The sequence below is a fragment of the Colletotrichum navitas genome (genome assembly GCF_030913465.1).
Source record: "Colletotrichum navitas strain CBS 125086 chromosome Unknown LY79scaffold_88, whole genome shotgun sequence".
In the NCBI taxonomy this organism is placed as follows: domain Eukaryota; kingdom Fungi; phylum Ascomycota; class Sordariomycetes; order Glomerellales; family Glomerellaceae; genus Colletotrichum; species Colletotrichum navitas.
Genome location: NW_026850634.1, coordinates 58,476 through 82,375, shown reverse-complemented (window position 1 = coordinate 82,375; position 23,900 = coordinate 58,476). Strand labels below are relative to the sequence as shown.

Here is a 23,900-nt window from a genome sequence, read left to right as displayed (position 1 = left end):
TGAGATGTTCGTAGCCCCAGGGGTGATAGCGATCTGAGGCGAAGAGAGTGTGTTGGAAACAATATCGGAACTGTTCTTCTTCAAAAAAAAAAAAAAAAAAAACCCCCATCTGATAATCGGAATCAATTCCTCAAGTTCTGTCGATTTGAGGTACGGTGAGGCCGGTTGGTATTCGTTGGGAAACAAGACCTTCCAGACGTTGTACCATTGTCTGTGCTCGTCTAGGCCACTATCTGTTCTTTTGCTGATGGCTTTCTTCTGGTCGATCGTTACGGAGTCTCCGTATTTTTGCGGCATCTCTTTTGCCTGACATGATCGATCTCTCATATGGCCATTGTAGTCAGAACGACAATCGAGAGTTGCCCAGCACAATGGAGAGCAGTGCTCTGATAAGCTGTGCTTTCTGTAGATGTGCTGCTTGACGTCCTTGACCCTTTTCAACTTGAATCGCATGAAGCACTTCAGATGTTTGACTGGGTCCCTTTTGAAGTATGGACATTCGAAGAACTTAGCAGCCGGCAATTCAGCTGGACCTCCTGTATTTTGCCTCTTGTCAGAGCGCAGGACTTGATGTCACAGATAATCATTGACTTTTCCCACTTGTGGTGTGATTCCTTGATAATTTTCTCGCTGTCGGACCTTCGGTGGCTGTGCAAAAGGGTCGTCTTCCCTTTCCTCGACTTGACGAAACCGAAACCGGATGGTACAAAGCCCATCACGCTATGAACCGGCACCGGCATTTCGTACGCCACAGTCGTTCCTCAGATTCAAGGTGCTGTAACAACGACTTCGGCAGCTACTCCAGTAAGCTCTATCAATATTCCCAGGGTTTCCTCCAGGGTCTCCCTGAAAGATGCGGAGTTCACTGCGTGAGGTGTTCTTCTGGGAATTGCCGCTCGTCGCAAGACCGAAGATGACGTGGGGTGATGGCTTTCGGGTCTTGTCAATCGGTTGACGCCTAAGCTACTGGAGGCATCGTCCGGATGATGCCGCTTGACAGGCCAGGCAACTCCAGAACTCGCCGAGGCAATGCTGGATCCCGCGTACGTCTTGACTCTAACAAGATTGGCTCAATGCCGTATTGTAACACTGTTGTAAAAGGCTATCATATGACGTATCAAGTGAATACTCCGCAAAACATACTGACGGCAACCCGGAGTCTCGTCCGTCTTCTCTTGTTTTGATTCGTCCCCAAGGGCTGTTTTCCAACAGGTTTCCTCGGCCAGCTTTTGGCTTGGAGCACGTCTTCAGCTTAGTAATATGAAGGCACATCCGTTGGCCCAGAGATCGATGCTTGGAGGGGTTCTAATCGTCACTCGTTCTGTCAATCGTTCGGTTATCAATTGATATGCACGCATTATCTCGGTTCTATACATCTACTTGTTCAAGCGGGACGCTCTTTCCGGGTCTCTCCAGTGGAGACATGCCTCCCTGCGGATATCGTCCTTCTCGACCCTGGTGCTGTTCTCGGGCTGCACGACGAGCTGGAGCGCCGGCTCCGAGTCCAGCCCGTACCCGACGGGCTTGTGCATGTGCCATTCAGGGCTCCCGGGGTACCGATGCGTATTGGGGTCGCCGGACAGGACGAAACTGGACAGGTACCCGTGATAGATGTGGCTGACCTCGGGGTGCTGCACGGCCGGCTCGTCCCAAGTGTACTTGGTGTCGGAGCCGTGGGGGATGCCGCGCCACTCAGGCCATGAGTTGTTAGTGTTGAAGCGCAGCTTTCAGGTTGGCACGTCGGCGAGTGAGGTAGTTGAGACACTCTTGTTAGAGGGAAGAAACAACGCCAACTGATAAAATGGATATAAACAATCAGGTCTGTTAATAAGCCGCTCGTCAAAACCCCCCTCAATGTCATTCCTTGTCCTTTTTGACAGAACTCCTTTAGGCTTGGGGTTATGGAGTTGAAGTTGGCTGCGCTTCATTAGATAGGACAACAAAAGGCCGACTACACACGGATAAGAAGACAGCATAGAGACATGGTATCCGTGGGCGTCTTCCGCGATCCGATATCCGGCCCAATCCCTACCTTGTGATGGCTCTCATGTCATCTGTCTATCTTCGGAAGAGGTGCAAGAGAAAAGGGCTACCAGTGCGCTTTCGGAGCATATCAATTGGGCTCTTCCATTGGCCAATTCATGCAACCGAGTCTTCTTTTACTATGCTATATACCGCTTTTTCGTACCAATCTAACCGGTCATTTCCTCATCCTCGTCGTCGTCATCGTTATCGTTTCCCAGCCCGGCCTCGATGGCCGCTGCGCGGGTTCTCTCGATCGCCTGCCTGAACTCCTCTCGACGGAATGCATCCGGCCATCCGAACTCGGCGTACAAGCGCTTGACCTCCTTCGGGTGGCGAAATGGGTTAGAACATTAAAAGATTCCTACAGGTTTGACATGGTCACGCGAAGATGGGGACGGGCAGCTCACCTGGCCCTCTTCGGTGTACTCCTCCACGACTCTGGCCTCCCACTTGCCAGAGCGGGGCGCCGGCACGACCTCCAAGTTGCCGATCTGGGCATAGATGTTGTCAAAGTAAGCCTGGATGGGCACCGGGTCGACCGCGCGCCATTGCTGGTCGTGGGGGACCTCGTCTGCGCTCTTGTCGAACTCGGTGCCGTACGGATAGATGCATCCTTTTCGTCAGATCAGAGGGGCATCAGTCTCCAAGCAGAATGCCGCTGCAAACGCACGGCCGTGAAACTCACCTTCCTTGGTGTCGACCAGCCACCAGGTGCCTTCGTCGGCGTGCGTCAACGACACCATGTCGGCCGGCACGGGCCCGTCGAACGGGGCGAAACCGAGGTCGAGGAGGGGCGTAGTGGCAAGGTCCTCGCCAGGATTGCCGCCGAACCACTGCCCGCTGCGCAGGTACCGGAGCGGGAAAGTCTCGGTGTAGATCTCGACGGGGTCGGCGTCCTCGTTCTCGTGGACGTAGGGGATGTGCCGCAGCAAGTCAATGACGGCCTCGGACCGGCCCATGGCCCGGAGGGCGTCGACGCGGAGCTCGGCGTCGGTCCAGCCACCGGCGGGCGGGAGCTCGACGGCCTCGGGCTCCATGTAACCCATGCGCACCAACAGCTCGTAGTGCCTCTTGAGACAGTCAACGACAACGTCACGGTCGTATCCAGACATGTTTGGCACGAATGTTTCGGAGGCACTGGGGAATTGGGATAGGCGGTACGATGAGGCGATAACTCATGGCCGTGTCGGGACGGCAAGGAAGACGAGCGGCTTTGAGATTTTCACTGAGCGGTTTCCCCGTGTGGGGCGCGTCGTTTTTCGAGGGACGGAAATGCAGTGGTCCTTGAGTGAGCCAATGACCGAATGCGCATGGCCAACACCTGTGAACTATGCTTTGAACTCATGTTATTTCAAATTCGGCCCCGAGCTGCCGCGTTCATGTCGGATCTGTTGAGATGTGTTTGCGCGAGGATTATGATCATCGATAGGTGTATAAAGCGCCGTTTTTACGAGGGTTTTTGTCTTCGGTAATCATATAACTCAAATACCCTGCGTATGCACCACCCCCACATCTGCACCACTAGCACTACCACTTTCTTCCTACTTTTACTACCTATATTACTAGGCCTATAGGTAAACAACTTATATATAGCATAATATAAAGTAAAAAGATTTTTTTAGAACATTTTTTAGCTTACTAAGCTTTTTATATAAGTAATAAATAAAGTTAATTCTTAAAATAAAGGTATTTATTAAAAAATAAAATATAAATTAGTATAAGTAGCTAAAAAACTAGATAAAAATATAGTAAAATACTAAAGTAATTATATTACTATAAAAGTATATTACTAAGCTTATAAAGACTAAATAATAGTCTATATATATAATAATAGCTATAGTATTATAATAAAACTACTATACTTTTAAGTATTTACTACTTTTTTATATTATATACTATAAATATAAGTTAGTAAAGTATATTATAAGAATCTACTTAAAAAGTAGTATAGTATAGTATATATCTTAAGTTATATAACTTATAATATTATTATTAAAAGATTTTTTAAAAGTAAAGTATAACTATTACTACTTTAACTTAGTATTATAGTTCTATTATTATATAGTATAGTAAACCTTCTATATACTAAGTAGTATATTAGTACTATAGTATATAGTATAAGTAAAAAAAATTTTATCTCTTATATATAGCTAAATATTTTAAAAAATATATTTTTTTAGTTTTATACTCTATATAAAAAGTAAGTAAATCTATATATAGTAGCTATATATACTATATATAGTACTCTTATATATATATAAGCTATAATAAAGCTTATACTATTTTTTATAGATTTTTAGCTTTACTATATAAGTATTTATTAAGATTTCTAGAGTTTTAGAAAATACTAAGATTTTCTTAGTAAAAAAGAATCCTTAAGTATTTACTACTAGTACTTAGTTATATAAAGGTCTAAAAATAGTATATATATATAGGAAAATACTAATAGAACTAAAGTATTTTATAAGATTTTTTTCTTAAATTTTATAGCTTAACTATAGTAGATTCCTAAGGCTAGAAAACATAGTGTATTTTGGTGGGAATCCACTGTTTTGGAGTGGTGCAAATGTGGGGGTGGTGCATACGCAGGGTATTTGAGTTACACGTTTACGGAAATTGCATCCGTGCAGGTTCAGCATCGAAAGTCAACTCCCCTAAGAGTTTCAAGCCTCTTTTCTCTAAACACTGATATACGACTTGCCCAGGTGTAAAACTGCATCGAGATATTGAGATAGGGAAAACCATTCTTCTACGGTGGCCATGGAATCAAGGCTGTTCTTTGTCATGGATTTTTGGGTTAATACTGGCCACCCAAACCAAAACAAAACCTATGGACTATGATTATTACTGTGTTTTGGCGGTGGCAGCGGTGTGAAATCCCCTCGCCGTAGATACATAGGCCGTCTGGATCATCCACTCCAACTTCGCATGTCATTGAATTGACTGGTATATTTCAACTGGCGTTTTCCAATTGATTTCCCCTCCGAAAACCCCGATTCAGCGTGAGTCACCTAGCCGGGCTGAGTTGACTCACCGCGTTGCGCCATAATGACCGTTGTAATGCTCCGGTCTCTCCCCACCCTCCCCCGATGGACATTTGATTCCCCAAGCACACATCTCGGCAACCTGCGCCGGGAAACCCTCTCCTCAACGCAGCTTATCCACCGTCAACAACGCCATACTGTTATCCCTCGCCACTTCGGAACTAAACGGCAGCATCGGAGCCCCCCCACCACCAATGGCCGCGATATACACGACCGTGCCCGAGGGGCTCGTACCACTCCTGGAGACGCATCTCCCGAACTCACTCCCCGTCCTCCGCCGGCTGCAGTTCACCGGCTTCAAGGGCGGGATGCGCCCGACGGCGCGCGTCATCTTCGCCTCCGACGCCCCTCTTAGCTCCGGCGCTGAGTCGGGGTCGCCGCCACAGCCGCGTCACTTCACGGTCGCGTACCTGGACTTTGGCAGCGACAAGGAGACCCAGCTGTTCATGTACTCGACTCTAGAGGACGAGCACGGCACCGCGATCCCCTGCGAGGAGGAGGAGAGGGAAACGGCCGAGCTGCAGATCATGGCGGCGCTCGAGGCGGTGCGGCAGGTCGGCAGAGAGCAGCCGGACGGCGGCCGGGCGCATTACCCGGGGGCCTGCCTCGTAGGGACGCTGGCGACGGCGACGAGGGCGGTGATGATTCGGCGGGGCGCGACGGTGCGGCCGCGAGCATCGTACGAGTACGAGAAGTGGCTGTTCCAGGTTGAGGATGTGCCGGAGCCCGACGCGGCGCTGCCGGAGGGCGCGACGTGGGGGCCGGCGACGGAGCGGGACTGCGAGGTCGTGATCGCGAGGACAGAGATCCCTCGCCAGGTGTAAGTTCGAGAAGAGGCAGGGGGGGGGGGGGGTCCTTTGACTCTCCTTCGCAATTTTGTGCACTTGTGTGTGTAAAAAGGATGCGCGGCTGACGCATGGAGACAAAGCAAAACCCTTATGACATTCCCAAGCCTGGTTCTCAGGCTGGCGGACGAGACGCCGATCGCGTGGTCGTTTTTGGGTGCGTTTTCATCCCCGAGAGGACATATCTGCATCCCCAAGTACAGTGCTAAGCGGCTGACTTCACAATGCTCCAAAGGTACCGACGGTTCCTTGTCTAGCCTTCACTGCGAGGTAAGTCGATCTATTTTTTTTATTTTATTTTTTGGCGAAGGCCCCGCAGCCCAGTCGTCTCACGCATCTGCTCATCGCCGTCTGTGTAGCCGCCGTACCGCCGACGAGGGTACGCAAAGGCCCTCGCCGCGCGGCTGTTCAAGACGGGCACCGGCCATTATGGGCTGGACGGGTGGGCATCGGCCGATGTGGCCCCGGACAACGTGGGCAGCCGGGCCATGTGCAAGAGCCTGAACGGCAGGCATGCGTGGAACTGTTCGTGGTGAGTCGCGAGGTGCGGAAGCTATCCAGATACTTGACTGAGCGCGGCGATAGGAACATCATCCAGCTGGAGGAGGAGACGAGGGGGTAGGGGGGTTGGAGATTGGCATTCATATTGGCGTGACTCTAGCATTTGGGTGCGATGCGATTTGACTTTGCGATGGACGATGCATGGGGCTCGCGGCACAATCAATACACATACAGTAGAACGGTCATCGGTGGCCATTGGAAAGATTGCTTTTTTCTTCTTCTACCTTCCGCGAGTCCCACTCGTCTTGCTGAAGAAATAAACCTTGTCTCGCACCGAAGAATCATGTTTCCTTGCGCCTGCATCGCCTCTTCACCACGCCTGCTTCGCCTCTTCCAACATTCCCACACCACCATTTGTAGGGGGAAACTCAATCCTCAACTCCGATGGTGGAACTAAAATAAAGAAAAAAGAAAAAGAAAAGAAAAAAACAGCCCCGCCGGTGACAGCTCGCGATAACGAACCTCTATCCCCCCCTTCTCTCTCAAAAACTTTGACGCGCGGAAATGCACGACAGCGGGGCCCGGCATTTTTTGACACTTCCACTAAGCCAAACCAGATTAGAGGGGGAGCTACGTGTGGGGGGGTTTACCACTATTGGCGTCATGTAGTCATGTCTCGATCAAAGCAGTGTCTCAATCCCCTTCCGGATCTGGCGGACGGGGCGTGAGGATGCCAGTGGCCCTCAACAAGAAAATTTTGTCCATGGCGAAACGAAATAAGCCAGCATTGCATAGTGCTGGGGAGTCACCACGGTGAAGCTTCCTTTCCCCTTGGCGCCCCTCACTCAATGTCCCCTCGTGGCAGCGGGGGCACCTAAAAGTCGGCGCCGGGGAGGTGGTAGAGCTTCTGGATTTCGTGGAGCACGGCCTCGTGGTCGATCTTGAGGTCCTTAAGGAGGCCGTCGTGGAAGTCAAAGACCCAACCGTGGACAATGGGATACTTGTTCTTCGCATAGCACTGTTGGATGTCGGCGGTCTTGATGACGTTGCGGCACTGCTCGATGACGTTGAGCTCGACAAGGCGGTTGTAGCGGGAGTCCTCGTCCTTGATGGCGTCGAGCTCGGCCTCGTGCAGGCGGTAGACGTCGCGGATGTTGCGGAGCCAGGGGTTGAGGAGGCCGAGGTCCTTGGCGGTCATGGCGGCCTTGACGCCGCCGCAGCCGTAGTGGCCGCAGATGACGATGTGCTTGACCTTCAGGTGGCAGACGGCGTAGTTGATGACGCTCATGACGTTGAGGTCGATGTTGTTGACCATGTTGGCGATGTTGCGGTGGATGAAGGCCTCGCCGGGCTCGAGGCCGGTGATCTGCTCGGCGGGAATGCGGGAGTCGCTGCAGCCGATCCAGAGGTATTCGGGGGCCTGGCCCTGCGACAGGCTGACGAAGAAGTTGGGGTCTTGCTTCTTCTTGTCCTCGGCCCAGCGCCGGTTGTTGTCGAAGACGCGGTCGTGCGTCTGCTTGAGGTACCGCTCAATATCTTCGCCTGCCATCTTGGGATTGGGTCTGTTTGAGGCGTGCCGGGGGGCGAAGTGGGAAAAGGCAGAGGTCTGTTGGGTGTTGTGGTGGTGGTGGTGGTGGTGTTGAAGCTGAGCTCCGAATGGGATGAGTCGTGGGAGGAGAAGAGGATGACGATGTCGCGCAGCCGAGAGAAGGAAGCGCGGGGCAGGGCGAGCTTTAAACATGAGGGAAAGAATGCAATATGTCCGAGGGGGAAAGTGATAAGAAGGAGAGAGAGAGAGAGAGAGAGAGAAGCTACTGCAGGTCAGTAAGCGGAGGCTTTGTTGGAGTAGCAAATGACAGGCCAAGAGTCAAGAAATGTCTCTGTTTTACCCCCCAGTCAAGTCCGAGTACAGTTGCGTCAAAGTACAAATCCGTCCAAGTATAGATACACACACACACACACTGATGCAGTACTCGCAAACCGACGGAGGATTTGTTGGGAACGTCCGGCGATCGCGCGCTAATTTGATTGACGGGGGAAAGACACTACGCACTGCGCTGCAAGACAGGGCGGGGACGGTGCAGCCTCTTTTCTCTATGTGTACGGAGTATCTTGATTGTCTTTGCTTTCCTTGGGTGGGTTGTTGAGGAGACGGTGACCGGGGGGATGGAGCTCGATTGGGTTCCTCTGAAATCGGCCAAGATCGTCATCGACGGGTGGGGTGCAAAGGCTGGGGCTGAGCGGTGCATTTCGGGATGTAAAAGTTGACGAAACGGACGAACAAAAGGCAGAGCTCCTGGACGTCTAAATATAACACTCGCTCGTGATTTGAAACGATGATTGACCTTGATTGGCACAAGGTGGGGGAGGGAGCAAGAGCTTGAAAGCTCAGTAGCTGGAGAGCTTGTAGACTTAAAGAGCTGAGCTGAGCTGAGCTGAGCTGAGCTTGCGCACAATGGTGAACCCCACGGCAATGGCAGAGACACCTACAACCAGCTTCAGGGTTAGGGTTAGGGTTACACCCCCTGCAGAAGCCGTATCTGCTGCAGGCAACGAAACATCATTATGCAACGGGCAGTGCCGTTAACGACCGTCTTGGCTATAACCCGGCCTCATTCTAAGACACTTTGTCCAGGTGGTCCTACTTAGGGTCGCATAGGTACACAATGGTAGTAATACAACCCGGCCTCTTTCTTCGGCACCTACTTAGCATCATGCATGTTCATCCATGTCCATCTAGGTAGGTATTATCCAGACGAATAAGCTTAGGTCCCCACGCGCAAGCGCCAAGCCGTGTCAGCCAAGACCACCCACGGCGGAATCCCCGAAACCTTCCATCATGTTGAATGATAACACTGTTGTGTACCTCTGCAAACCTACGAGAACCCCCTTAGCTACATACCTATACATATCACTGCCATCATCACCCACCTCTACATCCGCACCCTCACAAAGCCCACGCCGACCCCCGGGCTGCCCGGCGCCGCTATCCTCCCCTCCCCGTACACCTCCGGATCAGGGCCCCATATATCCCGATCTCGGCATGTCACGAGACCATCCCGGGGCTGCGGTCCACCGCGGCCCCGCCCCTCAAGCCCTCCGTAACGTCTGAACCATCCCAATAGAGTCTTGTCAAAGTGCCGAGCCTTGCAGATGATACTTGCCCCCATCCCAAGACGGCCAACGGGTTGCTTCCCTGAGGGGATCAAAGTCAAGCGCACGAGGCCCCAGCGTCCTGGCGCCCCGACCGCTGTAAGTCAAAGCACCCGCTTTCCGATCACCCCCGCTTGGCGATCACCTATTCCCCACCAAAATACACTAAAATACACCAAAACTACTCCTTTTTACTATAGCTATAATAGTATAACCCTAGCTTCTTTAATTCTATAAAAATTTCTATAGTTAGTTATATACTTACTTTTACTATACTAGGTTTTTTACTATATTCCTATTAGTATAACTTAAGATATAAGGCTTTATATAAAGATATACTAAAATACTAGTAAATTATTATTAGCTATAACTTAGTATTTACTAGTAGTATAAGCTTAAAACTTTATAAATAGCTATATTATTTACTATATTAAGTAGTTATATTTTCTATATAATATATATAGTCTTATATAAGCTTATATAAGTAAATTAAAATTTCTCTAATAAAATTTTCTTAGTAAATTTTATATTTAAGTATATACTATAGTATAGCTAGTATAGTCTATAGTATAAGCTAGTAAATATATACTTTATATTATAAAGTAACTATATAAAGTATTATAGGTTTTTTTACTTTATAGTTCTAAAGTTATATAGATTTTAATACTATTAAGAAATACTAGTAAAATATACTAAAACCTTAACACTTTTACTACTTTAGCTTTAAGTAGCTAATACTTTACCTATACTTAGTAAAAAAATTATATAACTAGTATATAAACTTTTTATATAATTATTTATATATGATAATTTTCTTAGAATTATTAAGACTAGGGTTATATAGTTAAAGCTATAGTGAAAAAGAGCAGTTTTGGTGTAAATAGGTGATTGCAAAGTGGGGGTGATCGGAAAGCGGGTGCTTTGACTTACCGCCCTTCGCCCTTCACCCTTGCTAGAAACAAGCTGCCGTCAGCCCAGCCCGAACCATTTTCCAACCCATCTCCAGGACGCCAACGGGCACCATCGGGACTCGTGCTCGTTGCAGCGCGCTCACATGTCCCGGCGCTGCAGCGGGAACGTAAACGACTACCTCTGCGCAGCTTGATCTGATCACACTCCCTCCCTTCTTCCCTACCTCAGGAAACGAGCTTCAAAGTCTCCTGAAACCCCGAGAGTCGTGAGGGCCCCCTGCATGTCACGTCAGTGTACCGACGTCTTGTTCGCCCTTTCTTCGGCCGACACGACTAGATACTCTATTCTCGCGGCTACTGCTGGGTATCCTGTCCTGTCCTGTCCTGTCCTGCCCTGTCCTGTCCTGTCCTGTCAGATCGACTCACCAGGCTTGTTAGAGCCGAGGGTGATGCCCGAGGCTCCCACGGCACCAAGATGCTGAGAGGATTCGGCGACGGTGGAACCAGCAAACCGTTTGACAGGTTATCGGCACATGCAGAGAGGCATTTGCCAATGGCACCCGCGAAGCTCGTACGTCCGCCCAGGAGATGGGGGCAAAAAGGAATCACACAAGGTTTCAAAAGGTCATGACAACAAGGCGTCCCGTGAGCGGCACCACGCAAATGCGAAAGCGTTCGTCGCATCTTCCCTTCGTCTCGCACCTGCAGTGCTATGGCTTTTCCGGGTACAAAACCGTGCCATGTTCCTCACTCGCCAAGCCGTTCGTCCCTTCCCGCGGCCTCTGATGCGAACCTCGTTTCTCCTCTTCTCTCTCTTCATCGCGCCAAACGGCCACCAGTTGGCACATTTTGCAAAAGCCCAGCTCGTTCTGGTAAACGATTTCTCCCGCCTATCATGATCTTCGGAAGGCTTCCAAAGGGCCTCGGCCTCGCTGCCATCACGGCTCTGGCCTTGTCCCAGACGGCCGACGCTGCGATCCAAGCCCGACAGACCAACGAGGCGCTCCGCCCCTGGGTGACCGTCGCCGCCGACGGCACCTCCCAGACGATCACGCCCACCATCAAGGACGGCAAGACCACGTCCGCCTTTCCGGGCAGCACGACTGCGCCAACGGCTGACGCGAAGGGCGCCGGGACCTTTCTCCTGTGCAACCAGGCCGCCGGCTCCGGGGGCCTCGACGAGCCCTTTTGCTCCCCGAAGGTAGACAGCGAGCTGGACGGCGGGAAGACGTACTGGAGTGAGCACCCTTCCTCATTGAATTACACGCTGTTTCGTATAGGTATGGTCGCTAACAAGAAACCTCCCTACCCCCAGTCACCTGGGACACCGCCCTCTTCCCCTCCCCAAAGACCATGATCCAGATCCAGGGCGACTTTAACGCGACCGACACCATCGGGCCCGGCCACGGCTTCACCTCGCTTCTGCTGCCCGCCTCTCAGGGCCACTTCGCCTGGGCCGCCGCAGGATACGACATGGACCCCGACGAGGCGCTCGAGGTGCGCCTCTTTCTCGCCGTCACCGCCAACAACGGCACCATCACCGGCCGCCACGGCGGACCCCGCGTGCGTGTCGTCAACCGGTCGCGCAAGGGCTCCGGGGAGCGAGGCCGGGGCCGTCGCGGGCCCAACGTCCTCGCCATCGTTCTTCCCCTCGTCTTGGGCGGGCTGGCGCTCGGTGGCATCGGCTGGTTCATGTGGTGGTACGGCCGGCGGCGCGGCATGTTTAGCTCCCGCGGCCGGGGCTACGGCATCGGCCAGAGCCGCGGCCAGCGGGCCGTGGACGCCAAGCTCGGCCTGGGCGGCGGCGCCTTCTCGTCGCCCGATCGCGGCGTCGAGATGATGCCGCCGCCGCCGAAGCCGCCCACGCTGTCCGGGGACAACGTGTTCCGCAAAGAGCTGAACAGACAGGAGAGGAACCAGCAGGCTCATCAGAACATGATGTGAGGAGCCTTTCATGCTTGAACGGGGGGACTTCTCGAGTTTGGGCTGGAAAGGCGTGTACGACTACGAGAAACACTGACGCTCGTCGGGGTCAATGTGCATCAAACCACAGTAGTGACTAATATCTTCATAAAAGTACTATATCCACTTAGCCATAGAAACAAACACCTCCAAGGAAGGTTGATCAAAGACTTTGGTCATTGCTTTGAAGGCAACTTTAACAATCTCGTAGTCTTCCTGTATTTCCATGGTTTCTTTGAGCAAGAACCAGCTCCTCCCTCTCCCGGTCATATTGCTGGAAATACTTGTCAAAAATTGAATAGCAGGGACAATTCGACAAAGCCACTGCATGATTATCCAGTCAGTGCCCATGGTTATTACCGCATGCGTCTTTCTTAGATAGGAGGGACATTGTACGTGAAGTCGGCCTGCCGATGAATGGGTGTTGGTCATGTAGAAGCTGCCAGCGAGCCTGATTTTCCGTGAAAAGGAATAAAAAGCTGCCCCGATCAACTACGTAAGACCGGAGGCATCATGGTGCCAATGTGGATAGCCTGCCTTGGTTGTGTCACGACTTTGGTGTAAGGCGGCCGAATGTGAATGGCCCGATTGACCCGCGTTGCCCAAAGCCAAGGCAGCCTGACATGAATGTTAAATTGTGATCTTCTTCGTTGGAAGTTATGAGCCCTCTGAGACTGAAATCATCTCATTATTCTCTACGAAATGACGCCTGGCGACCGGTCTGGCTCATCCATCTCGTGTCACTAGTGTTACATCATCATGACCTTCGCCATGTCAGCTCCAACTTCTTATAAACCAGGACACGTTAGTCAGTTGGAAACATAGGCAGAGGTTTGGTGGTGTAGCCTCTCCACCAGGTAACAGGTGCTTTTCTCGGGAGCCGTCAACCCAAGATTTGCACAGCTTCCTTCCGCGAAACGCCTTGCGAGGGCGACTTTATGTATAGCTCCTCTGCAGATCGGGATCAGCTCAGGAACAGTAGCGAAGAGGTGGAGGCGCCTGAAAGTAGTGGGTGAGCCATGTCAATGTCTTTGCTGAAATTCAACAGTCAACTATCAATTACGGTAACGCTGTGAACACTGTTTGCGGTTTCAATTGCCAGTAAGGAGGATAACTTCTATGTGACGACCGAGAACGAGTGTGTTAGATGCATTAATGACCTAATTAAATTCCCCTTGGTTTTTTGTTTCTTTGCGCTACGATTCCTAACAACTGGACAATGATTAAAGAATGTTGTAAACGAATATCCTGTTACTGATGCAAATAACTTCGTCGGCAATCCCTTATAGCTCCTGATAGGAATGCCGTAACCCGGATATTTGGATCGTGTAGACTAGATAATTGTATCAGATGCTCCGGCATTGCTAATTCTTTAGATTTATCATATCTGGTCATTAGTTTTACTCTAATAGCCAAGCGCGACCGCTCGCCCTAATGCGGCCAGTCTACCCTGAGTCCCAATGGTAAGTCATGAAGAAACCATTTATAGACTGTACTGAGAACGTGTTTTTAGGCCGCAACACAAAAAGAAAAGCAAGATTTGAGGTCTAGTCTGATACTTGTGGTGACTTTATCAACCAATTTTGATTTGTTTGGGCGTTTTGCCTCACGTCAGTACTTGAAAAGAGCTATTGCACTATTTTCAAGTGGGAAAAAAAACCCCGGAGTATACAGATTTATGACAGGGAGAACTTAGTTTATGTGCCAACCCATAGTACATGAGGCGTGCCCACGATCTCTTATACGCCCTTAAACCATGTGAGATGAAGTTGCGGCTGGAGACCAAAAAGCGGATAGCGTAGAAACAGACGGGTGGATCCAGCAAGCGTCGAAGGACCAATTGGGAGACACGAGGAACAGAAGCGAGCAGGACGTCAGAAGCACAGACCACCAGGGGCTTGCAAGCCCCAATCACCCACCGGGCCCCGCCCACCGTCTCCCTCAATCGCAAAAACTTTCGGATCGCGATTCTTCCCCCGTCTCTTGAACTTTTTTTTTCCTCTCGACTTCGTCCGCTCGAGCAACAACTAACCCGACCCCTCCAACGTCAACCATCCCCCCAAGCCCGCCCAACATGTCCGGCCCCGCGTTGAACAAGATCGCTGCCAACAGCCCCTCGCGGGCCAGCCCCTCCGAGCTCGAGCAGAGCATTGCCCAGGCTCTGTACGACCTCGAGAGCAACACCGCCGACCTCAAGGTCGCCCTTCGCCCTCTGCAGATCGTCTCTGCCCGCGAGGTGAGAACTACCTGAAGCTCGAAAGAGAACAGAAGTCCTTGGTGGACCACGCGACCTTTTTTCAAATCCCCCGAAAAAGGAGACCGAAATCCTGTTCCAGTCGCCGCGGCCGGGAGGCGCGCACACGCACACACACGAGGCCAATGAAAACCCGACCCCTTTTCTTCTCGATTGAAATACATCAGGAGACGGAGGTGAATTGGGCAGGGAGAAGCCGTTGTAATCGTGAAACGTCACTATGCTCTCCCGCGCGTAGGAATTGTCTCGATGGGTGTGTGTGCGTGTTCGCTGTCATCAGCTGCCGTGGCGGCGGAGATTTGAACGCTGAAAAGAATGATAATCTCTCAGGAACAGGACGGGAAGCGGTCCAAGGCATTGTCCTGGAGCTCGCATGCTGACTTGTGATCTTGTTACAGATCGAGGTTGGCCACGGCAAGAAGGCTATTGCCATCTTTGTCCCCGTCCCTTCCCTGCAGGGCTTCCACCGCGTCCAGCAGCGGTATGTTCATCCCCCTCCCCCCCCATGAACCACGCTTCAGAAAAGCTAACACGTCCTTTCAATCCAGCCTCACTCGTGAGCTCGAGAAGAAGTTCTCCGACCGTCACGTCCTGATCCTGGCCTCCCGCCGCATCCTGCCCCGCCCCAAGCGCTCCGCCCGCTCCCGCAACACCCAGAAGCAGAAGCGCCCCCGCTCCCGCACCCTCACCGCCGTCCACGACGCCATCCTCACCGACCTCGTCTACCCCGTCGAGATCGTCGGCAAGCGCGTCCGCACCAAGGAGGACGGCTCTAAGCTCCTCAAGGTCATCCTTGACGAGAAGGAGCGCGGCGGCGTCGACTACCGCCTCGACACCTACTCCGAGGTCTACCGCAAGCTCACCGGCCGCGTCGTCACCTTCGAGTTCCCCCAGTCCGGCGCCACCGAGTACTAGACTCGTCACTCACACTTGTCGTTCGCGGAAGCTTTGTGGGATGGTTCGCTGAGAGTGATAGCAAAAAATCAAGGGATCATGGTCGGTCAATGATGGGGTTTCTTTTGGCATTTTTGGTCTGCTGCGATGAGAGCATGGCAATGACTGGTTGGTCAAAAAGGGTCTGGCGTCTAAAGGATGTAGCTTGGGCGATTCAATTACAGACCGCCCCCTCCCAAAAAATGCATATACCACACACTTGGCCGCTCCCCTACTTTTCTGTCAATAATCTGTTTGTTTGATGTGATTGGTGCATGTCAGAAGTGAATCGCGACTGAGTGTGCAAGTGTCAAGAAGCGAAGTCTGGGGGTATCATTTTCATCTGCCGCGAGTCTAATCCTGGTTGATGCGGCCCACGCCCAGCACACACCAGTATGCCAGCTCCCTCTTCTCCCTGGCCTCCTTGTCCTTGCCTGCCGTCGTGCCCACATCACCCTGACCCTCCGTCTCCCACTCGACCCGCACAAACATCGGTATCTCCAACACGTCCTCGTCTTCCCTCAGCGCATCGTCGTCGCTGCCGCTGCCGCCGCCGCCGCCGTCCTTGTCCTGCTCCAGCCGCAGGGACGCCGGCACGACCTCGAGCACGATGCTCACCCAGTTGCGGCCGCGCTCGTAGATCTTGCCCACCTCGGCCTGCTGCATCCCGCCCTCCTCGCCCCGCCGTCGCTCCTTCTCGCCGTCGTCCTTGAGCGCGTCATCCCACATGTCCGTGTTGGCATCGATCTCGAACTGTGGGCACAGCACTGTCACCGAGCTCGCGAAGCGGCCCGGCGTGCTCGACGGGGTGGCCAGTGACACCTTGACCGTCTCGAAGATGGGGTTCTTGAAGGTTAGGAGGTACTGCACTGGCTTCAGCGGCGTGAGCCACAGCTCCTGTGGTATCGGCGGCCGCGCAGTGGACGGGATGTTCTGCACCTCTGAGTTCAGCGGCCGGATGGTGACGGTGGGGATGTAGCTCCCGGCCACCAGACGAATGCGGAATCGTGTGTTGGAGATCTTGGCTTCCGGCTTGCTAATGATATGTCGACACAGGGGGCATCTCTTGGACCTCTTCGTCCGGAGCAGATAAGGAATGGGCCGTAGCTGATCTCTGAACCGTACAGGTTCCTGCTGGTGCATATTCTGGGCGAGAGTGGCTGTATCGTCGAAGTGGCTGCGGCCGAGCTTCGCAATGGCATCTGACTCGTCCAAGTCGGTCGTCTTCAACCCCTCGTCCGGGCTGTCGGCCTCCCTCATAATTTGCACTTTGCCCCGCGCTTGCTTGTTTCCAAAATTGTTGCCCGTGTAGAGACTCATGATGCGGGACAGCGAGCCGGGCGAGTTGAGGCCGAGGTCGCCCAGAGACGACAGACCGCCGGCGGATGGGTTGGTGTTGGCCATCTGGCTCTGGTAGAAGGACTTGAGCTGCGCGAATTGCAGATCCGTGTCCATCTTGTCCGAATCCAGCTTGTAGTTGCCGCCGCTCTCCTTCTTCCTCTCCTTGTGCTCCTTTGGCGTCAGCTTGGGCTGGCCTCCGTTCTGCAGCTTGGCAAGCTGGCCGTGAATGCCATTGGGCCGGTCGAACTTGATGCCGATCTCGGTCGAGCTCCATGTGCAATAGGAGCAGGTCAGGACATACGGGCCGCCTTGAGGAGCCGAACCGTCGGCAGTTAGGAGGCTGCTGCTTTCTGGCGGCGCCTCGATGCTCGTGACCGCGAGGGGTCCGACGCAAACGGGGCATTGGAAGCAGCTTCGAGTGCACCTTTCAAAGAGTCAGCCATGCGATAGTTTGTCTCACAGGACAAGGGTTTGCTCAGACCTGTTCCCCTCGCTTTTGAGGTTGCTACTAGGTACCTCAAACAGGCAGTTGGGGCAGTAGTAGGTGACAATCTCCTCGTTGACGCATCGCGGACACCGGATCTGGTGGCAGTCTTCGCAGTACATCAGGTGCTCCAGGGGGTACAGGCTAAAGTTGGCGCGCGGGGCGCGTGGGTCGAAAGTCCGCTCATCGTCTTCCGGGCTGCCAGGCGTCGATGAGCCATCATTGTGGTCCCGCGTCTCGGAACAAGGGCACCGGATGTAGGTGTAAGGGGTCAGAGGCGCCATTGCTGCTCCGACATAGTGCAAGCAGAGGGCAATCCGGAATCGGCAAGGTCAGTCTGCGAGAGAGAGAGGTAACTGTGCTGGGCGGTTCGAGAAGGCTGTTTGAGAATCTGCATGGAGCTGTATCCCGGACGCGACAGTGCCTCGTCACGAGAATACAGAAGGGGCGGCAAGTGTGGGGGAGCAGGTGTCGGAGGACGGAGGGCTGTTGGGGCCGATTCGCGGTTGGACGTACCTTGATCCACCCCGTTATGTAAGCACAATCGACCGGACCCTTCGCCTCCCGACGCTCGCGAGACCTAGTACATCCACATCCAGCATCCTGCTTTGTCTCCCAATTCACCATTTAGCTGGGCTACTTTTAGCTCCAGATGCGATACGCACGACCCATTGTACATCTTTCCTTTGCAGGCAAAGCTTCAAGTACGGAACGGGCATTATTGGTCAACACAGCTCCACGTTTTCGGATTCGCACAGGACCGACACCTGACTCCTGTCCACACCGAATCGCCTTCTCGCCAAGTATCGCCTCGACGAAGCTATCATGGGTGTCATCCCTTGACTGTCAGGATGTGTCTCGATTACCTTTCTTTCGTTCATGAGACTTCAGTCTCACCGTCTTTTTCCCACGTTCCTTTTCTCAACTTTGCTTCTTATGGCCTGGCCTGGGGTGGTGAGGCTGGCTTGACTCACCTTAAAGCCTATCTTCTGTTTCGCGACCCGGCTTGGATTTTGGCTTTCGGGCTCGACGTTTTTATGGCGGCTCGGCTCTGCACCAGTCGTTGGCTCTCCAGATCACTCGGGTCCCGCATGACGCCCCAAGCCAGCGAGGGACTGGGTCGCGCACGCCTCCCACCCCAAAACGAGCGAGGCCCGAATCTGACGCCAGGTTATCTCTTTAAGGTCTAGTGTTTAAACTGCGGATCATTGCATCACTTGGACTTCCGCTGACCGATGCTGCCTCTTTCCATGCAGAGTATCTGCATCTTTTTCTGGGGTCACCTTTCCACGTAACATGCGAGACAGTCAAGTTGTGCGTTGTGCATACGCGCTGCTAAAGCGACAACGCACACAAACTCGCAACCGCCGTCAAATACGGATAGGGAGAAGAGAAATTTTGGCATCCCAAGTCCCGGGCGATCCCTACACCACATAATGATATTGATCTGATCTGAGATGCATGGGCACTCAACAGTTAATCCACTGGTCTCCGCTCCTGAGAAAGTGGGTTCGTTTCGGCCGACGGCATGAGCTCGGCAACCTCAACCTATGCGTTTCCTTCGTTCCATGTGCCGGATCACAATTTAAGACACTTTTGACAGCGTTGCTGTAACTCACCAGTCTTGATTCTTGACGAGGTGGCACAATAGTGTCTTAGTCATGATCAGGGAACACTGCGACCGCATTTACAGCTCTGGGAACAGACCGGGGTACGCGGTCTGCTTCCTGACAAAGTCCATTTGTTTTGAGAGGAGCATCCGCATTCTGGAGGATTACGCCATGATGAATAGTCGTAGCGTTGCGCGAATGACGATGTCCTGTGTCCTGAACCATCGCCCACAAGGTTTCTTGAATCGAAAGGCACAGAGTCGAGATTGCCACCGATTCGCCGAAGACGGGCAGACACCATTGCACACTCTCCGGATGCGATCGAGACCGTTACGACGAGATGGACTTTGCCGCTGAATGACCTTTGATGAATCATGGGCGCAGGCCGTGTTCAATCGTCCCAAGACAGAGGGCAAAAGGAACCAAAGCTCCCGGCTATCCAGCTGCAGATGACATGAGACATTGATCTTCTCGGCCGATAGGAGCCTGCCATGACCAATCAGCGAGCTCCGTAACGAATGCACTCACGCACCGAAGGATGCATCGAGGATAGCGACTCCCCAGAAGAAACAAGCCCCCGGACTGTGGGCTGCTGGATTGTGTGCGAATGGAGCCAGTAGCGGCACTTTGCATCACCGCCCCTCAGCAGCACGATCCCAGGACTCGGACCGAGAGATGAACGACGGCAGAGAAATACCGCCATGATGGTGGACACAGGATATCATGGCCGACCACTTCAACGTTGTCGTGGGCCCCGCCACAGTAGCGTCGGTGGCATGTCACCTCCCAACATCATGTGTAGCCAATGAAAAGGCAAAATAACCGTCGATACCGTTTTCCTGTGGAAGTTGACCCACGGAAGCGGCACCTGCAGGGACACAGTCTCTGAGCCGAAGCTGCAGCAAGCGTATGCAGGATCAGGGCTGATGTGAGAGGATACTGCGCAGAACCGGGAAACTCTTCCAAAAAAATCCTACCTGCAGCAGATGGCAATGCGCATGCACATTCGCTGCTCAAGAGACGGAGCGGAGACGAAGACAGAGACTAGGGCAGGCTCCGGACGGGGGAGCTCATTCACTGACCCAGTGGCGGCCCGAACTAAAACATGGCTTGAGGCTGTCCCTCTATGTCTCTCGCCGCGTCTCTCCACATATAGCACGGGCCGCGAGGGTCGAAAGTCTAGGCAGCATGAGAGGCGGGTTGGAAAGTGGAAAGTCGGGTTTGGATGTTTTGATCCTAGACCAGTCGACATAAAGCCACCAAACCTCCCACCCTACGACGTTTTGTGATGCTTTCGGCCATCGTCTGCCCACCCGATCGGAACCTCATTGCACGCCTAGGCCTGCTGCTTTCGACGCGTTCGATTAAGGCTGCGTACAAGCGACAACTCGCGAGCTCATTGTTACAACTTGCGGGCGCACTGGTTGACCGCATCAGTCGTCGATCCAGTCCCCCTCAGTGATTGGCAGATCTGTCAAGGACCCCGGAGGATCATCGGGTGTCTACTGGCAGTCCGGGTCACTCTCCTCTTCTGTCATCGGCGCTTCGATTGCCACCAAAGCTCCCGCCGCATTCGGCTCAGGATGAGGTCCTCTCGGCACGGGCGCTATCCAGCGACCATGCATATCAACATTCCTGCCCCCCCTGCAAAGCTGTCTTATACTTCTGCTTCCACCTGGACAAGTCATCGGCATTCTCGTGTGTCTCTGCCACCAACGCTTACGAAGTCGGACTTTGTTCATAACTGGGCACCAAACAAGCTGGGGGTTACTATGGAGACACAAGTGCCTCAGAACTCAAAAGTCAAGAGGTGGGATGGTGCGGCAAAATCATGTACCGACTGGGACAACTTGAGAAGGGTGAGTTCGACACCGGGGTAGATTGGCCACAGGGTCGTTCCAACGCATCTGATCCACCCACTAACACTGTCACCATAGGATCCTGAACTCTGGTTTCGAGGTGGGAACTGCTTCGTTCACCTCTACGGCAAAGGCCAGTCTCGCCGAGGTCCCGCGTTTAAAGTACCATTCAGCACTTTGCTCACCGCAAAATGCCACCATTTCGTCAAGAGATTCATGTCTTGCGACACGCCCGAGTCACCGGGGTCGTTCAACGACGTGTTCGAAGACTTGGACCGGTGGAACTCTCTACACCCCAACGAGAGAGTCGAGCTTTATATTCCAGCTCCGCCAATGGCGAACAAGGAACAGGCGTTTTCCTACCACCTCGCGACGCGAAATTTCTTGGCATGGGTTTTCCGCCGTTCAGTGGTGGGCGAGCACCTCGGAATCGCTCTCATTGGCCTGCTGAACAGCATGGCAGAATTCAGAGGCAACGACGAAGACAACGTGCCAGAGCTCATATCCTACATGGATGAAGAAGGGTATCTGGATATCAAAGGCCAACCGCACCATGCGGTGGCGCTCTTGCATCTAGCCGAGTTTTTCCAGATGACAGACATGTATATTGACGCCTTCAGCCACTGTGTTGGAATGAGCGAGCATCTTCAGTACAACCCCGAATTTGAGGTATGCGTAACCAACACCAACAGTTTCGAAGTGAGACTGACACAATCCAGCACATTGGCTCAGTCACCAGAATGCTCATACGCAGGGCACGGAATGACATGGACACACGGCTAAGCAAAGCGGGCAACATGTTGAAAACGTTCTTGGAGGATGAGCTGTCTGAATCACATCTCGGCCTCTCGGCCGGTAACCGTGCTCACCTGGACCGATTCCGAAGCTTTGTCCGATCATTTTACGCGACGAAGCTTGGCTATTGGCCGCCTCTCTTGCCCGAGTCGGAAAGCAGTTCGATATTTGACCCCAAGGTTCTTCGGACCATGCGCAAAGACTTCCAGGCCGTATACGAACTGCTGGTCGATCAGAGCTTCACCTCCGCGGAGAGCAGCCCGATCCTTGCTCAGGGCGGCATCTGCACATTCCAAAGTGTAAACGATTTCGACCGGCGTTCCAAGTATACATCTTTGAAACACCCACTGCCGCTACTCCCGGAGACAGGCGGAGACAAGTCTGGCCGGCGGGTATCTATGCTACTCCCGGAGACAGGCGGGGACAAATCTGGCCGGCGGGTATCTATCCAATGGTTGACAAGCCCTGCGCGAGCCGACAAGCTCAAACCCGATGAGCGTCTGATCGCTCATAGTGCGCTGACCAAGGCTATGAATATGCGGGATCAGGAAACGCTCCGCAACGACTTTGTTCGCGCCTACCGCAAGTTTGAGGAGGATTCGGTCTCGCCGCTCAACCGTGTCGACAAGGTCGAAAAGATCAGCCTAGTGGATGCTCGCAAGGTACGCTGGATCCTGATTTACTGTTGTTACCAGGCTCTTCTGAGCTGCACAGAGGCATCTGCAGAGGTCAGCGACGTCGATAAGGCGGACTACCACCTCGCAGTTTCGACCCAGAAGCTACCGCCTTGGAAGGAGGGTCGCAACTTGCACTCCTTCTTCCGCAGCCACACTGATCCCACGTCGAGCACCAAGCAGTCGGTTACAGACTGGGCGTCGAAGTGCAGTGCCTTGCCGACACCAACCCTAGTGTCCCCTTCTGTCGAGATCCGACCCGACATAGACTACACTGCTCAAGCACGTCGCGAGGAGAGACTGTCTCATCGCAAGTCGGTAGCCGTCGCTCCATCAGCGGCGGCTCCGCCCCGGTCCCGGAGCCGGAGTCTACCCCGCAGCAACACTTTCCGACGATCTCTCAGCATCTTCCGCAAACTGGAAGAACAAAGCGTCCCGACCGCGATGGCGAGGAAGGGTTCCTATTGCGAGATTGTGGTAAAGGGTTATGGAAACGGTACCAACGCTGTGGTTAAGAAGGTTGCCGAAGCGCCCCCCGCAGAGCTCTCGTCAAAGACCACGACGGCGATGCGTTCCTTTTCGACGTCGTCTGAATCCAGCTTCGTGTCCGAGGCGCAGTCGCTGGGCGCCTTCAGCTTCGCGACCGCCGAGTCCACGGTCGCCGAGTCCACGGTCCCGCCGACGTCGCCCAAGGCGCCGTGTAAGAACTGGCCGAACCAGGACACGCCCATGTTGAGCCCTGTGCCCCTGCGTGGCCGCCGGCGCGTCAAGGCCGTGCTATCCTTTTCTGAACCGGCGCGCCTGAGCCCGGCACTGGAACCGATCTCTCCTCTTGCCAGCCCGGCACTAGAACTAGCATCATCTTATGTCAGCCCGGTAATAGTACCGGCAGAAGCAAGTTTCGCAAGACGGTACACCGTCATCGGTGGCGGCGACTACGCCCAGGACTACGTCGACCTGGTCAAGGAACAAGAGAGCGACTTCAACCGCCATGACACGGAGCCGCTCTCGCTGCAGATCCCCAAGCCATCGCTTCCTACGTACCCCGAATCCCCGATCTTGGGGCACCTGGACGACTACGCGCCCGAATGGGACAAGTACAAGCACCTGGGCGGACTGACCAGACTGTCGCCCCTGCATATCTGAGATTCTCCGGCGTGGCTTTAAGGTGTAGCGACTCCGACGTCGCCGTTTCATTCGTTTGCCCCTCACTTGTTCCACATCAGTTTGGATACAATAAGATACCCTGCCGCTTCCTCTCATTCTCACTTCGAACGGCATGGCATGGTCAGAAAACAAAAACGGAAAGGCGCATTTGACAATGAGGAAAGAGGTTTTTTTTTTGTTTTTTTAAGTGGATTGGCATGGTCATCTATAGCATCGTAAATAAGTAATATTGCTCTGGAGTGAGCTTTCAATTAAGCGAAAACCGTTCACTGCAAAACATATATCGTACCTACACCAAACAACATTTCCTGATGCCCTCGCACAAGCCAGTCGCCATCAGAG

The 23,900-nt window shown here is 53.1% G+C and overlaps 9 protein-coding genes across 9 annotated transcripts; 4 read left to right on the top strand and 5 right to left on the bottom strand.

Moving 5' to 3' along the window:
• Nucleotides 1-1,337: 1,337 nt before the first annotated feature.
• LY79DRAFT_568126 (uncharacterized protein) lies at nt 1,338-2,023 on the bottom strand. The gene has a single exon (XM_060558944.1). The coding sequence runs from the start codon at nt 1,859-1,861 to the stop codon at nt 1,385-1,387; it is 477 nt and encodes a 158-aa protein (XP_060409250.1). The 5' UTR covers nt 1,862-2,023; the 3' UTR covers nt 1,338-1,384.
• A 352-nt stretch (nt 2,024-2,375) lies between these two features.
• LY79DRAFT_525403 (uncharacterized protein) lies at nt 2,376-3,137 on the bottom strand (the record flags this gene model as incomplete). The annotated part of the gene is made up of 2 exons (XM_060555720.1): nt 2,376-2,638; nt 2,711-3,137. The coding sequence occupies 2 exons, from the start codon at nt 3,135-3,137 to the stop codon at nt 2,376-2,378; spliced, it is 690 nt and encodes a 229-aa protein (XP_060409249.1).
• Nucleotides 3,138-5,263: 2,126 nt separating this feature from the next.
• Nucleotides 5,264-6,450, top strand: LY79DRAFT_525341 (acetyltransferase; the record flags this gene model as incomplete). Its single annotated transcript, XM_060555713.1, has 4 exons — nt 5,264-5,889; nt 5,998-6,071; nt 6,150-6,184; nt 6,274-6,450. The coding sequence occupies 4 exons, from the start codon at nt 5,264-5,266 to the stop codon at nt 6,448-6,450; spliced, it is 912 nt and encodes a 303-aa protein (XP_060409248.1).
• An 839-nt stretch (nt 6,451-7,289) lies between these two features.
• LY79DRAFT_593803 (carbonic anhydrase) lies at nt 7,290-7,964 on the bottom strand (the record flags this gene model as incomplete). Its single annotated transcript, XM_060561607.1, has 1 exon — nt 7,290-7,964. The coding sequence occupies one exon, from the start codon at nt 7,962-7,964 to the stop codon at nt 7,290-7,292; it is 675 nt and encodes a 224-aa protein (XP_060409247.1).
• Nucleotides 7,965-11,374: 3,410 nt separating this feature from the next.
• Nucleotides 11,375-12,423, top strand: LY79DRAFT_593802 (uncharacterized protein; the record flags this gene model as incomplete). Its single annotated transcript, XM_060561606.1, has 2 exons — nt 11,375-11,717; nt 11,795-12,423. 2 exons carry the CDS (start codon nt 11,375-11,377, stop codon nt 12,421-12,423), a joined length of 972 nt encoding a protein of 323 aa, XP_060409246.1.
• Nucleotides 12,424-14,389: 1,966 nt separating this feature from the next.
• Nucleotides 14,390-15,876, top strand: LY79DRAFT_400704 (ribosomal protein S7e). The gene is made up of 3 exons (XM_060553021.1): nt 14,390-14,677; nt 15,094-15,176; nt 15,244-15,876. Exons 1-3 carry the CDS (start codon nt 14,516-14,518, stop codon nt 15,608-15,610), a joined length of 612 nt encoding a protein of 203 aa, XP_060409245.1. The 5' UTR covers nt 14,390-14,515; the 3' UTR covers nt 15,611-15,876.
• Nucleotides 15,877-15,982: 106 nt separating this feature from the next.
• LY79DRAFT_525359 (dynactin p62 family protein) lies at nt 15,983-17,737 on the bottom strand (the record flags this gene model as incomplete). The annotated part of the gene is made up of 2 exons (XM_060555716.1): nt 15,983-17,393; nt 17,451-17,737. The coding sequence occupies 2 exons, from the start codon at nt 17,735-17,737 to the stop codon at nt 15,983-15,985; spliced, it is 1,698 nt and encodes a 565-aa protein (XP_060409244.1).
• A 1,320-nt stretch (nt 17,738-19,057) lies between these two features.
• LY79DRAFT_400695 (uncharacterized protein) lies at nt 19,058-19,907 on the bottom strand. The gene is made up of 2 exons (XM_060553020.1): nt 19,596-19,907; nt 19,058-19,506 (listed from the first exon to the last, which is right to left on the bottom strand). The coding sequence occupies exons 1-2, from the start codon at nt 19,764-19,766 to the stop codon at nt 19,228-19,230; spliced, it is 450 nt and encodes a 149-aa protein (XP_060409243.1). The 5' UTR covers nt 19,767-19,907; the 3' UTR covers nt 19,058-19,227.
• A 928-nt stretch (nt 19,908-20,835) lies between these two features.
• On the top strand, nt 20,836-23,537 carry LY79DRAFT_525431 (uncharacterized protein; the record flags this gene model as incomplete). The annotated part of the gene is made up of 3 exons (XM_060555726.1): nt 20,836-20,922; nt 21,001-21,591; nt 21,642-23,537. The coding sequence occupies 3 exons, from the start codon at nt 20,836-20,838 to the stop codon at nt 23,535-23,537; spliced, it is 2,574 nt and encodes an 857-aa protein (XP_060409242.1).
• Nucleotides 23,538-23,900: the final 363 nt, after the last annotated feature.

Coding starts and splice junctions, on each gene's coding strand:
- LY79DRAFT_400695 (XM_060553020.1), bottom strand. CDS start 19,766: ATGGCGGTATTTCTCTGCCGTCGTTCATCTCTCGGTCCGAGTCCTGGG. Junction 19,507..19,595: donor TATCCTCGATGCATCCTTCG/GTGCGTGAGTGC, acceptor TGTCATCTGCAG/CTGGATAGCCGGGAGCTTTG.
- LY79DRAFT_400704 (XM_060553021.1), top strand. CDS start 14,516: ATGTCCGGCCCCGCGTTGAACAAGATCGCTGCCAACAGCCCCTCGCGG. Junction 14,678..15,093: donor AGATCGTCTCTGCCCGCGAG/GTGAGAACTACC, acceptor ATCTTGTTACAG/ATCGAGGTTGGCCACGGCAA. Junction 15,177..15,243: donor TTCCACCGCGTCCAGCAGCG/GTATGTTCATCC, acceptor CTTTCAATCCAG/CCTCACTCGTGAGCTCGAGA.
- LY79DRAFT_568126 (XM_060558944.1), bottom strand. CDS start 1,861: ATGACATTGAGGGGGGTTTTGACGAGCGGCTTATTAACAGACCTGATT.